Genomic DNA, 19,082 nt, shown 5'->3' with positions numbered 1-19,082 from the left:
GGTGAACTGTGCCTTTCCCACTGGCGCATGCGAGGGAGTCAGGGGATGCCTGGGCCCCTATCTGCCACACTCTCAGTCTGGCCCAGTGGGTCTGTGAGTGACACCCAGTGAGATCAGGTTTCCAGAGAGGAATGTGCCCTTAGAAAAGCAGGAAGAAAACGGCTAGCAGGGGCAGGTACAGCCTAAGAATGGAAGAGGAATGAGATTTTAAAAACCGCTACAATCAAATATTCTAAAAGAATAGAACTTAAACAAAACCAGCAACTTAAAACTCTTATCCCTCAAGTCATCTCTTCCAGTTCTGTTTGTGTGGGCACAAACTTTCTTCTTTGCCTGACCTCTACTTGAGGAAGCAAGTAAATATGTACTGGTAGACTTCCAGAGATGGGAGACAGTACAGAGGAAGCAGAACAAATTCAAGGTACAGAGTTTTTTTTTTTTTTGCACATTTTTAAAGAGCATCCTTTGCTCGCTCACATGGAGTGGGGAATATGGAGTTTTAAAAGTTACAGTTATATTAGGCCTAGTTCAAAAGTCACCTCATAATGTACTTTTGTCAGTGGGTTCAGATATTATTTCAGCACTAGTGACCAACTTTTCCTCTCACTGCTTTAACAGGGACTAAGGAAGGCTAGTTACGTTACTATAAATTTTTTTCATCAAAGACCACTGATGGATCAAATGGTTTTCAGCAAGGTCACTGAACTACTGCTGTTTAGTTTGTTGATAAAATGACCCAGTGTGGATTAAAAAAAAAGAAGAAGAAGATCATTTTTCAACAAGTACAAAAACAAACAAGAAAAACCCAAAAAAACACCTCTCTTAATAAAATCACCTTTAGTGAACTAAGAAAATGAAAGCAAGTATTTGGCTGGCTGACAAGGTAGAAATAGACAAATCTTAATAAAGCAGAGATAGGCCACATTAACAAAACCCCCGAATAAGACAGATATTAGAGAAAAATAACAACTGACGTAGGCAGTAATTCAAACGCAAAAGCATGCTCTTATAGAGCAAATATTTAAAAAAACAAACAACATAAAGATGAGTCATGAGGAAACAGACACACATGTGGGAGAATGCACAGGCTCCACGTTTAAACATATCGGCTCAGAAATATGCCATTTGGTGTGAAATAGGTACATTTCCTCCACTCTCAGCTTTCACTGTGAGCATAGGAAAAAAGATCTTTCATTATTTCTAGAGAACCTTCTAAGGAAGAACATGGATTTTAATTAAAGTGTTAAGAGAAGCAATGAAATATGGACTTGTTGGGGTTTTTGAGTGTCCAAGCAAACATTAGGTAATTTTAGTTAAGGCACAATCTCTCTAAGAAACAGATCTACAAGTGAGAGCAAGACCAAGCCATAACTGAGGTTCCCCTAGACCGCTGTTAAGTTACAGCATACCTTAATGGTCTACCTGGAACATGTTAAGTTACAGCATACCTTAACAGTCTACCTGGAACAGGACTGGTGTGTGGCATCCCCTACAGTGTCTCAGAGACCTGCCTGTCCCTGTCTCCAGGCCCTGCAGTAGGGTCTTAAAGTGCTGTAGTTGTGTTTTTAGACTTCCAGAGACTCTCTGGTGAAGTGGGGATATAATTAAAAAAAAAAAAAAAAAAAGACACCTTTGTTGACTTGGGGAAGGTGAAGAAAGCATTTCCAGACAATTCTAACCTATGCCGAAGGAATAATCTCATGCTGACAATTTGTTTTTACAAAATTGTTTTTAATGATTTGGGTGGTCAGACCAAGCTTGCATTAAAAAAATAAAAAAAAGGTCATTTAGAAACGTTTCAATAGGAGGCTTTAAAACTCAGAAACTTTGACAGTCATTTCAACAATGAATACATCTTATCATGGCTGACTGAGTTGACACTCTTACGTGCCAGTCGGACCTGTTTGTAAGGGCTGAGGTGGCCAGTTATGCCCCTCATTGCCCTCTAGAGGGCTCTTACTGAGGGGCCCACTGGCCTTGGACCTGGGGCTAAAGAAAGGCCACCCCCCCCCACCCTGCACTGAAGACCTGCTTTCCCTCTCAATACTACCCACCCATCCTTCAGTCCCTTACTTCACTTTCACAAGATGATACTCTTCCAGAACATATAAAATGGGAAAACACACACTTTAGAAAGGTTACTGTCATTTACATCAACCGAAGTTCTAATGATCTTGAGAGGGATGTGAAATGAGAAGAAAAGCAGAAAAGGGAAAGAGCTGGTTTAAGGCTAAGCTAGTCCTGTTACTTAGGTATGCACATGACGCGACAGGCGTAGGAGACTTTAAACCTGCTGATCATCTCATGAGTATATCAGTGATACACGGAACATTTGTGGGTGTAGGGAAGGGAAAAGAATATGTCCAGTAGACTGACTAGCAATGATTAGGAAACCCAAAGGCTTAGTTTTTGCACCCAGGGGCAAGCGCAGTGGCAGAGAAGCATGCTTGCATTCTTAAATATATAAATATATATATCCACAAGGAAAAAGAAAATAAAAATTAAATAAATTATATTCAAAACAAAACAAAACAAAAATAAACCAAACCAAACCAAAGAAACAGAAAAAAAAAGGCTGGCTTGTCAGGGGGTGGGGTCCAGAAGGCCCCAGTGTGTGTACTTACATAGAGGTCAGCACCGTAAAATCCGTCCTGGTAAACCACACTGCAGAAAATCCACACAAAAACAAAAACAAAAAACAAAAGAACAGAAACACATTCCGGTTATTGAGGACGGCAGCATGCACATGCGCGCTACGGGCAGGTGATGTATGGACACGTGCGGCCGGGCGCGGCGACGGCAGTGCGCGAAGCGGGCAGGTGCGCACGCACCATCCTCAGCTCCGCTCATGCAAGGAGGGAAGGAATGCAAAACCAGACCAACCACTGGGCACTGGTAATCAAGACTAAGCCGTTAATGAAGAGCATTCCCAGAGGGCCTAATGTGGCTACTGAAAGTTTCTGAGTGGAGGCATCAACATTTTATGCCTACGTAATTCCCTCGCCCTAGAAGGGAATTTATCTTTACAGGGCTTCCAAAGGGATGTGTGTGTGTGTGTGTGTGTGTGTGTGTGTGTGTCTGCAAGTGTGCACAGGCAGGGACATGGAGAGGAATTTAACGTGAGAAAAATGACCCCAAAGAATGCTATTCGGGCAGGATTATATGCAAAATACAGTTTCAAATGATGTTTAGTATTTTGTTTTCAATTCTATGGTGATACAGTAGGTTGTTTTTTTTTTTTTTCTTTTCCTGCTGCTATCCATACATCACCTGCTTTTTTTCCCTGCACATTAGACATGCGATAAGATTTGGCTGATCACACAAGCATGCAAAGTATTATTATTCAGCATTTTAAGAACCAATGCAACACCTCAGAAAAACAAGTCAATCAATTCTGACCAAAGTAAACAGAGAAATGTAATTAAAAAAAAAAACACAACCAAAAATACCCACAATGCATTGCTTTCACAAGCAGAGATAATGAGCTAAAGGTTAAGGTGATTGGTCCAAGGTCCAAGAATTGAAAGGTGCAGTGGGGATCCCAGATAGTAACAATATAATCCAGAGTGGGAAGGAGCAACTGGAAAGTTTTAAGGGCTCTCTTTTTACCATGAGAATATTCATGGGATTCTGAAAAATACAACTGATAACTGAAATTCTGGGCATGATGAAAGGTTATTTTATTTAAAAGACGATAGCTGACTAGGACTAGGACTAGAAGGACTTACTTTCCTGGTTAGAAAATGAATTTGTATCAAACAAATAGTGCTGACTCTGTTTAAAAATAGTCCCTGAGCAACACTATACTATTATAATTAAAATACAGATTTCAAACCATTTGAGATATTTTTGTACATAAGACTTTCTCTAAAACATTACTTTGGGACTAAAAGACATGAAACAGTAATGAAGATAAAAGATAAGACTTTCTTCTTCATATTTGTTAAGTCAAGATTTGGCTATTTTGAATTAGAAGATTTATCATTTATTCAACTGACCATGTTGGAACTTTCACCACTAACTTCTTCATGATATTAAGGAAGTGAGGTCATTAAATTAGTTCTTTAACTTGGAGATGAAATAACTTATTTCTCAAGTAGCTGAGAAATTTCTGATTCTACTTGCAGTGACGTTTTGGCGTCTTTACCGGTGGCTGCATTCTGGGACAGACCCGAATCCGCTGTGCCTCTGTATCACACAACAGGCAGATCAGACACACTGGTGGCGACCGTCTAGCTAAAAGTCGTGTCAAGTTTCATCCCCTCCAACTCCTGCTGAAGTGTGTAATCAGAAAGCACTCTGCCTGTCCACTGCTTTCAGGGGTGAGACTGGGTCCTCAGCAGAAGGCCCCACGTGGCAAGCGCTGAGGCTGCACGGTGACTCATCGGCCCCCCACTGTTTTAGCAGGGTACAGGCAAAGGTCAAAGCCATTTCTTCTCTGCAGAAGAGTGGCGATATTAAAACATGAATAAACTTTAAGTTGCATTACTCACTGGGAATATTCACCAAAATTCTAGAAGAATTCCAATATTCCCCGTATCAAATGCTACAAGGAGGCTAGACAATGATGATTAACGATGAAATTAGTTTACTAAGCTGAAAAGCAGTTGTAGGCCATTCCCCATGAAATACTGGACTTATTCCTTGCCATCTTCCATGTAAACAGGTAGCTTAGTTAATAAAGAAAACATGGGAAATTAGTGTTCAATGTCATGCACAGAAATCGATGTGATTTTAGGCACAGAACAAACTCTCTGTGAGCGAATATATATAGACCCGACACAGACCTGGGAGAGAAAAGGCTCTCAAGTTCGGTCAATATACTGAAATGACCTACACTGAACAGGAGCGAATCCACCTTGTAGGTCACTCAGGAACGTTACAGAATAAAGGCGTCCCATGTTTCTGCTGAGCAGGGTGCCTGCAGGTGATGGACACTCTTGGACTGAAATGCAGGACACCGCAAGAACAATTTTCCCAGTGTGTAGACTTCTACCAGGTTCAGTTTCATGTTTTCCTTGGTATTTCATGATGAAACATTACTGCATCTTTATTTACTTCTTTAAAGAGATGTCAGAGGTTGAAGGTCAAAGGTCAAGTTGGGGGGGGAGGATAAAATTAAAAGTAAGTAATGGCAGAAGATGGAAATGATGGAATGCATGGGATTTAAACATCTAAGAACTGCAAACAAGCTTATCCCTCAAGCAGGCCCCTTCCAGTAGCTGCTGGAGCCTGCCCGTCTTAGCACGCACACTGGCCTTGTCTAACAGAAATGCTTTAGTTCTGGGCAATGGAGGACCCCTAGTGGCAAGTCCAGTCGGTCTATGAGTGAATGTTCAATTAAACTAGTGCGCCTCAAAGCCAACTTTGCTGTCAGAAGAGGGCCAGAGGAGGCTCCCCTTTTATATTTTAGCTAGGCAGCAACTAACAGGCTCCTGGGCTGCTATGTTTGTCCCTCAGTCAGAACATGGAAAAACCTGTCATAGGCAGAGAAAAGATGAAGAACACAATGTCACATCTTTGAAGAAAAGTAACTTATAAAGTCCACTCTTCATGAAATCATACATTTTAGGCTGACACTGTAAAACAACTAAAACCAAAACCTGCCACCTTCACTCCTTCTCCCCAACCAATGACAAAGGATTTATTTGTTGCTATGGAATCATTCCACTGCATGAGACACCCTCCATACAAAAATCAAAGGGTGAAGGATGCTCAGCTACGTTAGTTGTTTTACCATCATTCAGAAGCCAACTGTAGTTTAATTCTTCCTACTTCTCCCTTTCTCCCTTGATTCAATTGGACTTGGTTCATCTTTGAATTAACCTCTTTTAATCCGTTTCCTACAAAGAAAGCAAATCCATTGTGGGTAACTAGCTCTGCTGCGCACCACCCAGCAGTGAAACCACAGGGAGGCACGTGTGGCAGCCTCGGCCTGCATGGGGTGGACACAGCAGATGCAGCCTGGCACTACAGTCTCGAGCTCCTGTTTGGTTCTCTGCAGTAGTGTTAGTCCATGTTCGTGCGATGCTGAGTGAACTCATGCCAACACACTGCTAGTAAACAAGACAGCTCTGGCTACTGTCTTAAGCCACTACCAGGAGGGCTTAAGGTGGCCAAAATGAAGGTTTAAAAGATGAATTGAAATTTCGTTACATTCTGATAATGGTAAATTTTGGTTCTTGCCATCCTAATCCATTAATTTGCAAATATTCATAGGATCTCTGCTATGTGGCATGGCAACGTCCCAGAAGCTAGAAGAGGGCAATGGTACTCTTTATGTGTCAACTGCTGACCTCGGAATCTAATGCTTACCCTGGATAGGCGGGGATGGCTGTTGGAGGTACCGCTCGAACTGCACCATAGACCGTCCGCCCTCTGCCCCTCAGGTGGGCTCCTCTGAAAGCGGCTGCCGTGGTGGCTGCAGTCGGGTAAGGGAAGCCAGGAACTAAAGGGAGACCCAAAATATGACAGAAATGTCAATTTGCATTCACTGACATTCACACAATTGCAGCTTGCCTTTAGCAAATTACAGGAAGACGAAAAGATGTGGACCACGTCTTTTCTGAAAGTGTAATGGAGAGACCGAGACCCTATAAAGTAAATGACCCTGTTCCTCACTCATTGGTGAGTTTTCAGTGAGTTTTCTCTGCTCCTTCCCTGTTTCTGGCATTGCAATGCAAGACGGTGAGAAATGGGGCCAAGCAGCTGAGAAATGTCATAGTAAGAGATAAAAATTTTAATTTCTGTAAGCAGCTTAAATCAATTGATAGAAACTCTTTAACTGGTCCGCTATTAATCTTGTTTCCAAACATGGTAAGCATGTGATATTTATTCTTCATAAGGATGTTCTTTTGTTATTACATGGTGCCAACCTCCAAGGAATATGTAATCTTTAGATATTTCATTTCATTAACCTCTTTAATTTTTTTATCCAAAAATGTTTGAACCCAGAAAACAAGGCAAGAGGAAGACACTCCCTCCACGGTCATGCATCCTTCCAGTGGCAGACACTTTCTCGGGTCTATTCTAAGAGTGTTACCCTTTGGAAAGCAGGCAGAGACACGGATTCCATCTCCACTGAACTCTGCTTAATTATACCTCTTGCTGGGGCAGAACAACTCAGGTCAAAGAGTTTTAGAGATAGCAGCAGAGCTGAGAGTGATCGATAACACCGCAGGTCTTCAGAATGACACTCTACTGGAGGCCCAAATGCTTACAGAGAATACGTATCACGTACTTCTTTTGCTTTCCTGATTATCAAGTGCAGTCTGAAATGTTCTTCGCACGCTCTTAGCCCACATTCGAAATTTCAGTCACTCATTATACCCGGGGAGAAACAAACCAACCAGCATGTCACTGCTTACTCGGCAACAGTCAGAATCCATGCCGGGCCAACATAGGCTACTTACTGATTAAAGGAATGTAAGTGTTGATGCCCCCTCTTCCTGACAGGGGCACTGCAGCATCGTTGCCTAGGGACACATCTGCTTGAAAGCTGGAGGCTGAATGCATTAAAGATAATAATAAAGATTACAATGGAAAATAGAAAACCAAGAAAGTCATAGGTGTTGTTATAGTTCAACAACAAAAATGGAAAAATTAAATACTACCTGCATATAACTCAGGGCCATACACAGCTCCCACAACTGGGCTCAGTTTCCAGCCTGGAATGGAAGTGAGAACAACGAACATTTAAGATGGCACGAGGAGAACCGGGGAATGGCGCATGGGTGGCCTGGACTTCTCCGGGTGTCTCCCAACCTCTCCTTAGAATGCCAGCTGAGGTGTGATACGAAAGGGTGGTGCTATCTCCTGACCTCACTACCTGATTGTCTTTCACCATGACCAGACGGTGAAGGGACACTGAGGGCTAGGGACAGGATAAAGTTGGGGGCGAGGAAGGAGGAAATTATGAAGGTAGGCGTTGGAGAGGGAATGAGGAGGAAAAATAAATATGACAAAGCCTGGGCTTTGGCAGAATGTCTCACAAGATTGCTTAATGATCTATTTTTTGTTTAGAAAAAGTAAAAATGGTGAACTAAATGCCACTCTATAGCACACTATGACGCACTTTTTCTTACACACAATCTAAGTGAATGCTACTGTTCTGATCTGCTACATGAAGCTGCACTTTGAGCTCAAAATTTACCTGCATCTTTGACTCCATAATCAATTACACCACAGTGATGGTGTTCAACACCGAACTTCCTCTGTTGGGATTTCACAAGTGCTAACCAAGTCAGTGAAGAAAGACAGGCCCTTAAAATCCAAGCTCCATCCCCGGCTTCAGTGCACGGCCTCTGGGTTCCCACTTGTGATGCGCAGTTAAGTTAACCAGCCTTTCTGGCTAAAAGACACTAGTGGCTATTGCATATCAGCTTAAATATTTATAGATTTGAAGTACTTCCAAACATTTGGCTTGATGTCAATTTTATTCAATCCCCATTTTATATTTACAGGAATACAGCAAATGTTAAATAAAGAAAATGTGCTACTGCCCACTGATGAAGGTAGAATTCCACATGAAAACTTTAAACAACATTTATTTAGTTTTATACATAAGTAAGCAAACATGCCCGGTTGTTTTCCTGAAAAACAGGCTCTCTGGCTTACTTTTTGGTATTGGATCAAGGCTTTCACACTGTGCTACTGCTAGTCTATAAATACATGAATGGAAATAAGAAAAGGCCAACTGTAGACTGAAATGGCTACAGGCAAGACATTATTTGAGAAAAAAGCCCCTGATCCCGAAGCAATCCAACCACTGTTCATCATTTTGTGTATTCATAGGTGGTTGTGGTCTCTTCATTATTCTATATAAAAGTTAGGCAAATATGGGTTCAAATCCTACTGGAGCACATTGTAAGACTACAAATATTCTACAATGTCAGATGAATCAATGATTCCAACCAAAACACAATTTGATGCTGAGAAATCAGAGAAGGCCGCTTGCTTGTCTGAGAACACAGAACACAGGGCTGGCAGGTTCCTCAAGTAGGGCCCCACTAGGCTTGAGTATTTATTTAGTATTGTATTCGAAATGACCTTTCCCCATAGCACTACTATGTAAGTGCTCCCTTTAAATGGACCACCTTATAATAATGGCACATAACGGTCTGCTGTAAATAACACTTGGGATGTGTTCAGTTCTGGACAATGACCTTCACAAAGCCCAGTGTCAGAAAAGACAGACACCAGGTCTGGGACAATGAGTAAGTACCAGGCTTCTTTGGGCTTCATTTTCTGTATAATAAGCTAAGAGGATTGGGTTCGGATGGCTCTTAAAAGAGCGTTCTGGTGCTGAATTACTGTGACTGCCAACAGAGATGAAAACAGAGTCAGAGAGGTTAAGACATTGGCTATTGTCATAGAGCACAATGAAGAGTCAATTCCAGAAGCAAAGTCTCTAAATGCCAGTCAGCAGCTCTTTCTGCCACACCATTTCCCCTGGATCTGAAGGAAGCTTGCCTGTACTTTGCCTCCTCCTTGTTTGTTTACACTGGGTTTTTATCAAAATGACAGAAACTACTGTGGCCTTTTATTCTTGGAGATCTGTTTGCATTTTTCCTTTTATTATTATTTTTATTGAGGTTAGATTGTTTTACAGGGCTTTGTTTTGCAGAGAAGAGAGGCGGCACTGCATTTGATTCTAGCACCTCTTTAAAAAGCTGGGCTCAACAGATTCATGGGAGATTCTGTGGGAAATGTTAAATGACTTAACACACTGCCAGCACACACTGTTATACTCTACCAGTACAGCTAAACTTAAAAAGCAGGTGAAGCTCCCCTTTAGTTCCAGGTAAAATATCAGGCAGAGCCCTAAATATACTGCACAGAACAGAGCCACGCAGCCGAAGGAGAGAGGAAGTGCGTGGGGAATCCAGTGGGCTGGGTGCTTCCCAGGCAGCCTCACCGAGTGGAACCTGCGGAGTCCGGCGGATTGACGTTTTATTTACAGAACACAAGTCTTGGCTTCTTTAGAGAATATGAGTCTTGATTAAATTTGACAACTGATATGAGAATTTTTTTCTCAATGAGAAACCCAAAATTTACTATATGACATGTGCTCATGAGGTAGAAAACAGAACACATGTATACCTAACCTTTAAAAAGAGAGCAAGGAGCCAAGAATGGGTCAGCAGTGAGAACCGGTGCTTGCAGGGGTGCTCTGGACAAACCCAGCGCACCACTAAGACCTACGGCAGCCTACAGGGAAGGTGCCTGAGTGGAGAGGTAACGGGTTAAAAGTTCACTTTTAAAAATAATATATTCCCCAGGTAAGGAAAATGCCCTGCTGTATAAATGGAGCAAGCTACCCTAAGATTAAGATCTAGAGAGGCTGGGAAGCTCCTTGACTCGGAATAAAGGACAACCTCCTGAGGGGGGCAGCCTCTTACCGTTTGCATACGGCGTGACCATCTTCTTATTGGTCATTACACGTGCTGTAGCGTTATTCACCTAGAGGCACACAGTAGAAGGGGCAGGGAGGAAGAAAACCACATTAGGGAGCATGAAGTTGCTCGTCCAGTAACACAGTACTCAATTCAAAACGTAATTTTCAGACAGTGTTGATTTATGTAATTAACATAGCAATATAATCAATATATCGATTTTAATTAAAGTGTTTATTAAATGAGGCTAACAGAGTGAAATGCAGTTTCTTGTTCTCCAGATGGAAAACTGGGGCCACGTCAGCACCCTGGAGGACTCTTACACAGAGCCGTCTCAGCATTAAAGGGAGAAGGGAAACAACTGGAAGCCACTGTGCACATGAACCTGAAGTTCATGACTAAAACAGAGGCTCAGTGCATGGGTCAGATAAAGGATGACAGGAAGGCAAGAAAATAAACCTGTGGATTTCATCTGTTCTAATATTCTATTTCTATACCTGCATATGATTTTACTGTTTGAGGCTAATCAACAAATGTAAAAACTGATTCCCATGTTGACAGTCTTCAGGACCATTTTTCTAGACTGTTAGTCTATTAGTTTATGAATAAAATGTTCAGCAGGCCTTTAAATTGGGCACTTAAAAGAACTGGGGAAAAAGATAAAGCTCACATTTTTTCCTGTTTTCCAATGCTCTCCACCCTCATTACAGAACAGGGTCACTCGCAGCCCTTGCAGTGAGATGAGGGGCGTTTGTGCCTCTCTGAAGTCTGGCTTGCAGGTCAGGATGCCAGAAGTAGACCCCACAGCTCCGGCCAGGAAGGTGGGGCCTCACTCAGAACCTGACTGTGGGCTGTGCCGTCAGTCACACAACAGACTGGGCTTTAAATGAATTACAAAATATATAAAATATAATACTAGGTGCCTCTTGGAATTTACATTATATTGAATTCATAGTGATAAATTTATGCTATGAAAAGATCAATTTTAGCTAGAATTGGAACTAAAAAAGTCTTTTAAGACTTGTACAGTGAAAATATTTCCATGTGAGAACTTGAAACTCCATTTACTCTAGTTTGCCCACCAAATAATAGAACAAGTTCACACTTAAAAAGAAAGAATGGGTATAACAATGATGAGACTGAGAGCATGCAGTCAAAAAACACACACACACAAATAAAAGAAAAAAACCAAGTTGAGAAAGAGAGGAGAGAGTGAAGAGCGAGGCTCACAGACAGGCTGGATGGGGTGGGGCTTCTGACACCAGCTGCGGGGGCAAAAGCAAGCACGCAGGGCCAGGGGCCAGAGCCAACCAGAAACCACCAGTCAGCGAGAGACCAACAGCTTGCAGAGACCCAGAGAGGGCCGGAAGGAAGGAGAGAGGCTGGGGAGAGGCTGGGGCGGAACTAGAGTCAAGGGAACAAAGGGGTGGGAAAGGAAAGGAAGGCCGGGAAGGCCACGCTGGGGAGAGCTGGGGAGAGTTGGGGAGAGAGCTGGGGGCACCGAGCAGTCACAGTTACCAACAGGTGGAGGAGGGAGGAAGAGGAGGGGAGGGAAGTGCATTAATAAAACCAGCCAGGCTGGAGTTCAGTAACTCTGAGTAAGATGTGCAAGGGGAAAAATCACCATGGCAGTAATGTCAGTACTCAAACGGCTCAGGCTGCTACAAAACAATGTGTACATCCAAAGTCCAGGCGCATTACTCAACAGCACCGAAAATAATGGGGAGGGAGAACGAGGAGGAGGACAAGTCAAATCACATTTTAGTGTTAATGTGAGATGGCAGATGGACTTTTTCTCTTATTTAATTGTTTTGTATTACATTTTAAAAGCTGCTTCTCCAGTGCTTTGTGTCACTTACCGCCAAGGGCACCAGCGCCAGCTTTGTGTGTATTACCATGGAAAGAGAGGGTCAAGTGAAGGGCCCTAAATGCTAAACCATCGGAAAGGGAGGGGGAAAAAGCAGAATATGCAGACATCTTACTCAAAATAGTGGCTTTTATATTTCATACTTTAAAAAGACTGGGCACCAAGGGAAAGGAACCAGTTAAGCTTCACTGCAGTCTTAAAGAGGCCTGGCGGAGACCAGGGCCACGCATTCTCAGCCAGCCACCAAACCCTTGCTGGAGCAAGTCGGCCATTAACTACTGAAATTCTTGGCATTAAATATACTTTAAAACTAAATGAGTTTTGGAGCCCCTCCCACCTCCCCACAAGTTCTACAATCTTCTAGGTCTGGTTTATCACACCCCCATGGAGGCCGACTGCCTCCCAGGACAAAGAGGGCATTGGCTGGTCCCTTGATTCATAGGATACAACGCTAAAATGGATGGTTTCCAGACATTTTTTAAGAATTGGTTTTATTTTGGCCTGATCACAGAAATTCAGAGTCTCGCAAACTGAAGCAAAGGAAAAAAATCAAGAGAGCAGAAGGATGAATATTTTGAAGGAGGAAAAAAGTAAATGAAAAACAAATACACACACACACACACACACGTGAATCAAAATTAAAACCCCCAAGCAACCGAAAAATGGAGGAGTATAGAAGTGTTAACTTGTATACATTTTAGTGCAAGGTGAAGGACACGGACACACATACACGTGTGCACACACGCAAAGACAGGGCCCAATGTGAAGTGAGGCAATACACAACAAGAGAAACAAAAACATAAACCAGAAGTTGAATTATTGAAGACATGCACCTCGATTTTACGGCCCTCTACCACGGTGCCGTGTAATTTCTCCCTGGCCCTGTCTGCATCAGCACTATTCTCGAAAGTTACGAACCCGAATCCCTGCATGCAGCGGGAGAAGGGGGGAAAACATGCACATCGTTATATTGAAATACTGATCTCTTGACACACAAAGAAAAAATATCACAGTCTGAAACTGAATCAGCAACAACTCAGCAATACTCTCTCCCAAAGTCACATTTTTGGTCCATGCATAGCTTGTAAAGGGAAATTAAATCCAATAAAAGAATAAAGAACTGTGGTAGTAGTGATGATGTGATGATGATGATGATGACGAAGATGATGATAATAATAATAATAGGACTAACAACAATAATAAACTGAAACATAAGCATGTGAGGCCAGACCAAAATGAAGGCAAGAGTTACTCGGGTCATTCAACCAAGAATTGGAGCATTTTTAATGTTCTACTTTTTGTTCTCAGTTCCTGTTGTTAATATACTGTCCTTTTCTGGAATAGTAAAAAACACTATGTGAATGCTCTGACATCTCAAATCTATTATTTCCCAGTAATTTCTATGTGTATCCTAATATCTTGCTGCCATGACTGTACCATGAGATTATGTCCAAGGAAGTAGTTATTTCAGCCCCCCTGTCCCTGCGGCGGGCATCACTGTTACTTCCTTCAGGGTGGGGTAATTGAGAGTCATGATGTCTAGCTCTGTAGATAGTGGGGGGGGGGGGAGCACACTCATGTCATCTAGGCACAGGAAGATGTCACTAAGCAGGGGTCAATGTCATTTTTTTTTTTTCATAGAAGAACTAGGGTGTGGGCCAGAGGTGGGGGTAGGGGATGGAGAGGATTCACCAAAGATTGGGGAGCAGAACAGGATTTTGCTGAAATAACTGCTGAGGGGAGCAGTGGGTGAGACCAAGAGGTCTGCTGCTCCACGTGGGTCAGCTTCCTTGCCAGGAATGGAACTCAAGTGTTAGCAGTGGAACATAGAGCTTTAACCCCTAGGCCAGCAAGGAGGTCCCCAATGTCAATTTCAAGCAATCATACCAACTAAGTAAAAATATGTTCAGCTGAATTTCAGAAAACGGCATACCGAAATAACACACCTGTTGATGCCTACAATGCTATTAGATGTATTAGTTTTCCATAAAGAGAAAAAAAGGAATAGCCAATCGGTCATGGTAATGGGAACAGTATCCAACGCACAGGAAAGGTACACAGTTCACAGCAATGCAGCCGCTGTCCTAGTTAGGGATGATCTGTGTGTTGTAGATGATTAAAAACAAAAACAAAAACCCACGGAGCTTTAATGTCAAAAGTTAAGACTGCAGAGAGTACAGAGTTAAATCTACTTTATTCCTTTGTTCACACTGTGTCTGATGTGGGGTCCAGGATCATACCATCATTTTCAACAGTAATTATTATGTACTAACATGACCATTCCATAAAGCACTCTATCAGCTTTATTCTAGATGCTTTGTCTTTCTACTCTGCAACTACAAAGTTTTCTCGAGCCATCTGTAAAAGTGGCAGATCCTTAGAATTTTCTGGGAAATTTCTCATTTCTCAAAACCTTCATTATGATTCCTTTAGAATTCTTCTAGTATTCCATTATAGGACAAACTGGAGGCCTTTATTTTTAGTGAAGTTTTGCTTTGTTACTTAACACCTGTATGTACAAAACATGTTCTTCTCTAAGATGTTATGAGGTATGTATTGCTCAGTGAGGTTTTCTAAAAGCATCTCCATCATTTTGAAGACTCTGATCATTCTAAAAGAGCATAAGGTCAGAAGTTTCAGAGGATTCCAGGTGATCATCTCTAACCTCTATGTACCATCATAAACACCCCAGAAAGTGCAATGCTAAGCTGCCAGAAAATTTCAAATGTATGCTGCTTGGGATGGAATATTATGGGTAATGTTTAAAGTATGTGAAGATTTCCACGGGAATACATTTGCAGAAACAGATGTCAGCATCCCCACGCTGTAGTCTCTCTGCCAGTTCCAAGAGCATGAGGGTCAATTACAGCAGCTGTCATCAACTCTGCCATCTAGAACACAGGGAGCCAGATTCCAATGCTGGAGAATCCTCCAATGAGACAGTCTAACCTTTTAAGAAAGGTCACAGGTTGGGATGAGTTTTTACATCACATTTTAGAAGTGTTGTAAACTATTCAGTTGATTCTTACAGTTTCTTACATTTTATGCCTTGGATTAAATGAAAAAATTATAAATTAGTAGTTGGATAACAATTTATATGGAGACTAATAGCTAGGTTTTTAATTTTAGCATTATGACTGTAACTACACACTGTCATATGAACATACTTGTTTGTTTTTTAATATAACCACAGGGCACAAAGGACAGATCTGGTTTAATTTTGAAGGTAAAGAAATTGAGTCGAGTTGAGGCTAAGTACCACAGCATCCATAAGGACCTCCTTCCCTGTAGCTGCTTCCCAAGCTCCAGAAACGAGAAATGAAATGTCAGTTCGTATTCTATTTACTAAGCTACATTTATCCTAAAATTCTCCTAATTTTATTTTTCAAGCCTAAAATGTTCTGTGACCCTCCTTTCTGGAATGTGCTGACAGAACATCTATGATACAGTAACTGCACCCAGAATACAGCAGGACTGCATCATAAGCATTGACATTTTACAGTCAGTAAATGCTACAGCTTAACTTTAATGTCTACTCATTCAAGATTTTACCAGTAATACTTTAATATGCTGGAGCAAAATTTCATTTTCAAATGCTTTATGAACTATATTTTTTAAGTAAAGAAAAGTGCTTGCACATCAAAGGAAGTGCTAACTCAGATAACCAAAGATACAATTTAGCAATCTTTACAGACATATTTACCTAGGGTAAGAGGAAGATGGCCTTATTGATACTGTGGGCCTTTCTGAGAAGTAACCTAGAGACAAGAGGATTTCTTTTTTTCCTTTGCAGATTATTAGGCCTTTAGGTAGGAAAAATAATGGCGTCCCCAAAGCTAGAAATGTCCTCATCCCTGGAACTGAGTATGTCACCTCACATGGCAAACGGCTTTTACAAATCTGATGGGAGAGTATCCTGGATTATCCAGGTGGGTCCTGTGGAGTCACAGGGAGCTTAGATATGAAAGGGAAGCAGGAAAGTCAGAATCACACTGCAGCAGCCTGAGTGGGTCTGCCTTGGCCACTAATGGCCTTGAAGATGGTGGGAGTGACAGGCCAAGGAAGGCAGGCAGCCTGGAGAAGCTGGAAAAATAAAGGAAATGGGTTACTCCCTAGAGTCAACTGAAGGCGTGCCACTCACTCCATCTGGGACCCTTGGGCTCCAGAATTGTGTGAGAACAGAGCTGGTGGTGCTCAGTCAGCAACAGGCAATTAAAACATGCCTCTGAGAGTGAATGAATGTGAGTTGGAAGGTAAGAAATATAATCAGCATTCTATGATATTGTTCTTAAATACCTTTTTATAATAATGAAACTTTAAACAGGTGATTTCCCGTCAAATTAATTCAAGCTTGCTTGTCACATTTAAAATTCGATTTCAAGAATATTACTGCAAATAAAGCTTACAATTTTTAAAAATATACTATTTCTTCAATAAACATTTAGCACTTAGAAAATGTGCATGGAGACAAACTCAAGCTATTCAGATATTGAGGTTAAAAAAATTCCTAACAGGAAAATAGGTTCACATGAGATGATCTTTTACTGTATTTTCATTCACATTTTAGCTTGGTCACTATAATCCCTTGCTTTGAAAATGAAACTAAAAATTGTCTACACTAACACATTTTCCTTAGGTGAGCTCCCATATGGTCATATATCAGACAGGAACATAATAATCCATCTGAATAGCTACAAAATCAAACTAAGATTTAATCTCAAACTCTTAACAAGTATTGAAAGCTAAAAAGACATAAAAATATTTTTATTAAAAAATGATGTCATTAAATTTAAGAAACCTTTAAATAAATGTAAATAGCTAAAAATATCATGTTTGTCCACAGAAGTGCTGGCAGAACTGTAACTTCAACCACATAGTTTCACCAGTCACAGTAAAAAGTAGCAACAGGTAGATGTAATTATAATACTGCATTTTACCTAACCCAAAGAAAACAATATGCCAGCATTTCAACCTGGCATCTGCACAAAACGCCAGCGAGATGGCCCATATCCTTCTTTGGTGGCAGCCTCGGATGCTGACATGTGGCTTGGAATCTGATTGCGTCTCCCGTCAGACTCGCTGCACTTCGGGTCCTCAGCGTGGCCACTGCAGTCGAGGCTGCAGGCCTCTATACTGCAAGCTTTCAGCCCAGGCTCTGAGCACCCAAATCCTTCCACTTTAATAACTCAAAACAGCAGTGTCAGACAATGATTCCCCACTGGCTTCTGGCAACTGAGGCAGGTGTGTCTGGCAGGAGTAAGGTTGTGGTGGAAGCTTCTAGCAACTGTGACAGCAACTTTATCACCTGCCTTAACGGTTAGCATCAAACACATCTAGGAGCCGAGTAACTGTCACCTTTTCAGTCTGGCCTCAGACTGCAATAAATAACAAGCAATAGAGTGAGCACTGTAAAAATATTTTTTTAATTTGTATAATCTTTGAATTTTTCCATCTCAGAAGAATGAGAAAGAAAATTTACCATGTAACTTTTAAGGGAGAAATCAAAAGCAGACGGTTCTCCTGGGTATGGCCAGAACACAGAAATTAAAAAATAAATAAAAGAAAAAGAAAACTAAAACCCATAAAATGGTAACAAAAGAAAATAAGCTAAGCCCTTTGGAAATACATGCACTGTTAATTCAGTTTTAAGTATAATGAAAAACATTTCACAGTAGCATTACCTACCATATTTTACTGAAAATCACAAAGGGCTACTTAATGCAATTTCAAAGATAAGATTTTGATCATATTTTGAAAGAAATAAAATAATTTCCCTTTGCATGAAATCAAGTCAAGGAAATTCACAAGAAATTATAGCACATTACTCGCATCTGCGGAAAGGGAATAGAGGTATTATCTTCCCTAACTCCAGCTGAAATTTAAGTCTGACACAAACTCAATTCTCTTGTCATTCCAGAAATCCACCTGAGAGAAGTAATGAGAACACATTAACTAAAAATTGGCTAGAAATCCCCGTAATTGTTGCTATACGCTATTTCTGGTTGGCTAGGGGACTTAATAATTGGCACAGAACAGGTGATAAACTTTTATGTATTCAGTATTTAGAAAACATGTGCCTTGATCTATACCTGGAGTATTTTGACAAAACCTAATGAAAAACACAAATGTTAGAAACTGTGTATTTTACTGTTTAACAAGCTTGATAATACCACAAGCATATTATTATGAGCCTGGGTGGTGAACAGGATGGTAGGAAGTCTTAAGTTCAACATTAGAACAAACCTTTAAAACATAAATTCTCAGCTATCAAAGTATCTAGCAGAGAAAGTCAAGTCAAGAGTACTTAGGATTCGAACGACATGACCACTAAGTAAAGCTCTGTATGGGGAAGAGCCAGTATGGGGAAAGGGACCAGGAGGAGATGGATGAGAAAGCCGGAGCAAATTCTGGTTAATGAATGATGTGCTTCATTTGCCTACTTCTCAGTAAGCATCCTGTTTTCCTTTTATAATGATTTTGAGATGGGTGCTTTTCAAAAGCTTTTACTCAAAGGAGAATGACAATATGATTGATTGCTTTTATTTTTTAAATTAGGAGAACTCTGAGGGAGAAAGGAGAAATGATGAAACAATTATGCCGAAACAACAGGTGTAACTTGATTTATCCGGGATAAGCCAGGGCACATGACCACTCTGCCTATACATATTCTTATGGGCATTTTTCTAGTCTATTTGAGGGCATCAGCTAATCTTTGGTAGGGGTGCCACTTTTTACCATGTACCCTAATTGTACATTTTTAAAAGGATAGTATGCCTTTGTTTCAGTCACAGAAAACTAGATACAGCTGATTTTGTTTTTAC

At 41.1% G+C, this 19,082-nt stretch overlaps 1 protein-coding gene across 12 annotated transcripts in view; it reads right to left on the bottom strand.

The window, feature by feature from the left end:
- The window catches only part of RBFOX2 (RNA binding protein, fox-1 homolog (C. elegans) 2), a 168,766-nt gene that overhangs the window by 13,136 nt on the left and 136,548 nt on the right, over positions 1–19,082 (bottom strand). For 4 of the 12 annotated variants that reach the window (XM_012735294.1, XM_004675697.2, XM_012735299.1 and 1 more), the window contains 6 exons: positions 13,095–13,187; positions 10,401–10,461; positions 7,614–7,667; positions 7,413–7,505; positions 6,316–6,460; positions 2,625–2,664 (listed from right to left, as the gene is read on the bottom strand). In XM_012735294.1, coding sequence (XP_012590748.1) covers positions 2,625–2,664; positions 6,316–6,460; positions 7,413–7,505; positions 7,614–7,667; positions 10,401–10,461; positions 13,095–13,187 — 486 coding nt within the window. The remainder of the gene's footprint in view (positions 1–2,624; positions 2,665–6,315; positions 6,461–7,412; positions 7,506–7,613; positions 7,668–10,400; positions 10,462–13,094; positions 13,188–19,082) is intronic. The other 8 variants (XM_004675698.2, XM_012735295.1, XM_004675693.2 and 5 more) reach the window with 4 other exon arrangements.

This window comes from Condylura cristata, unplaced genomic scaffold (assembly GCF_000260355.1).
Source record: "Condylura cristata isolate star-nosed mole 26May11 unplaced genomic scaffold, ConCri1.0 scaffold00004, whole genome shotgun sequence".
In the NCBI taxonomy this organism is placed as follows: Eukaryota; Metazoa; Chordata; class Mammalia; order Eulipotyphla; family Talpidae; genus Condylura; species Condylura cristata.
Note: the sequence above shows the minus strand (reverse complement) of the source record. Positions and strands in the feature narration are given on the sequence as shown.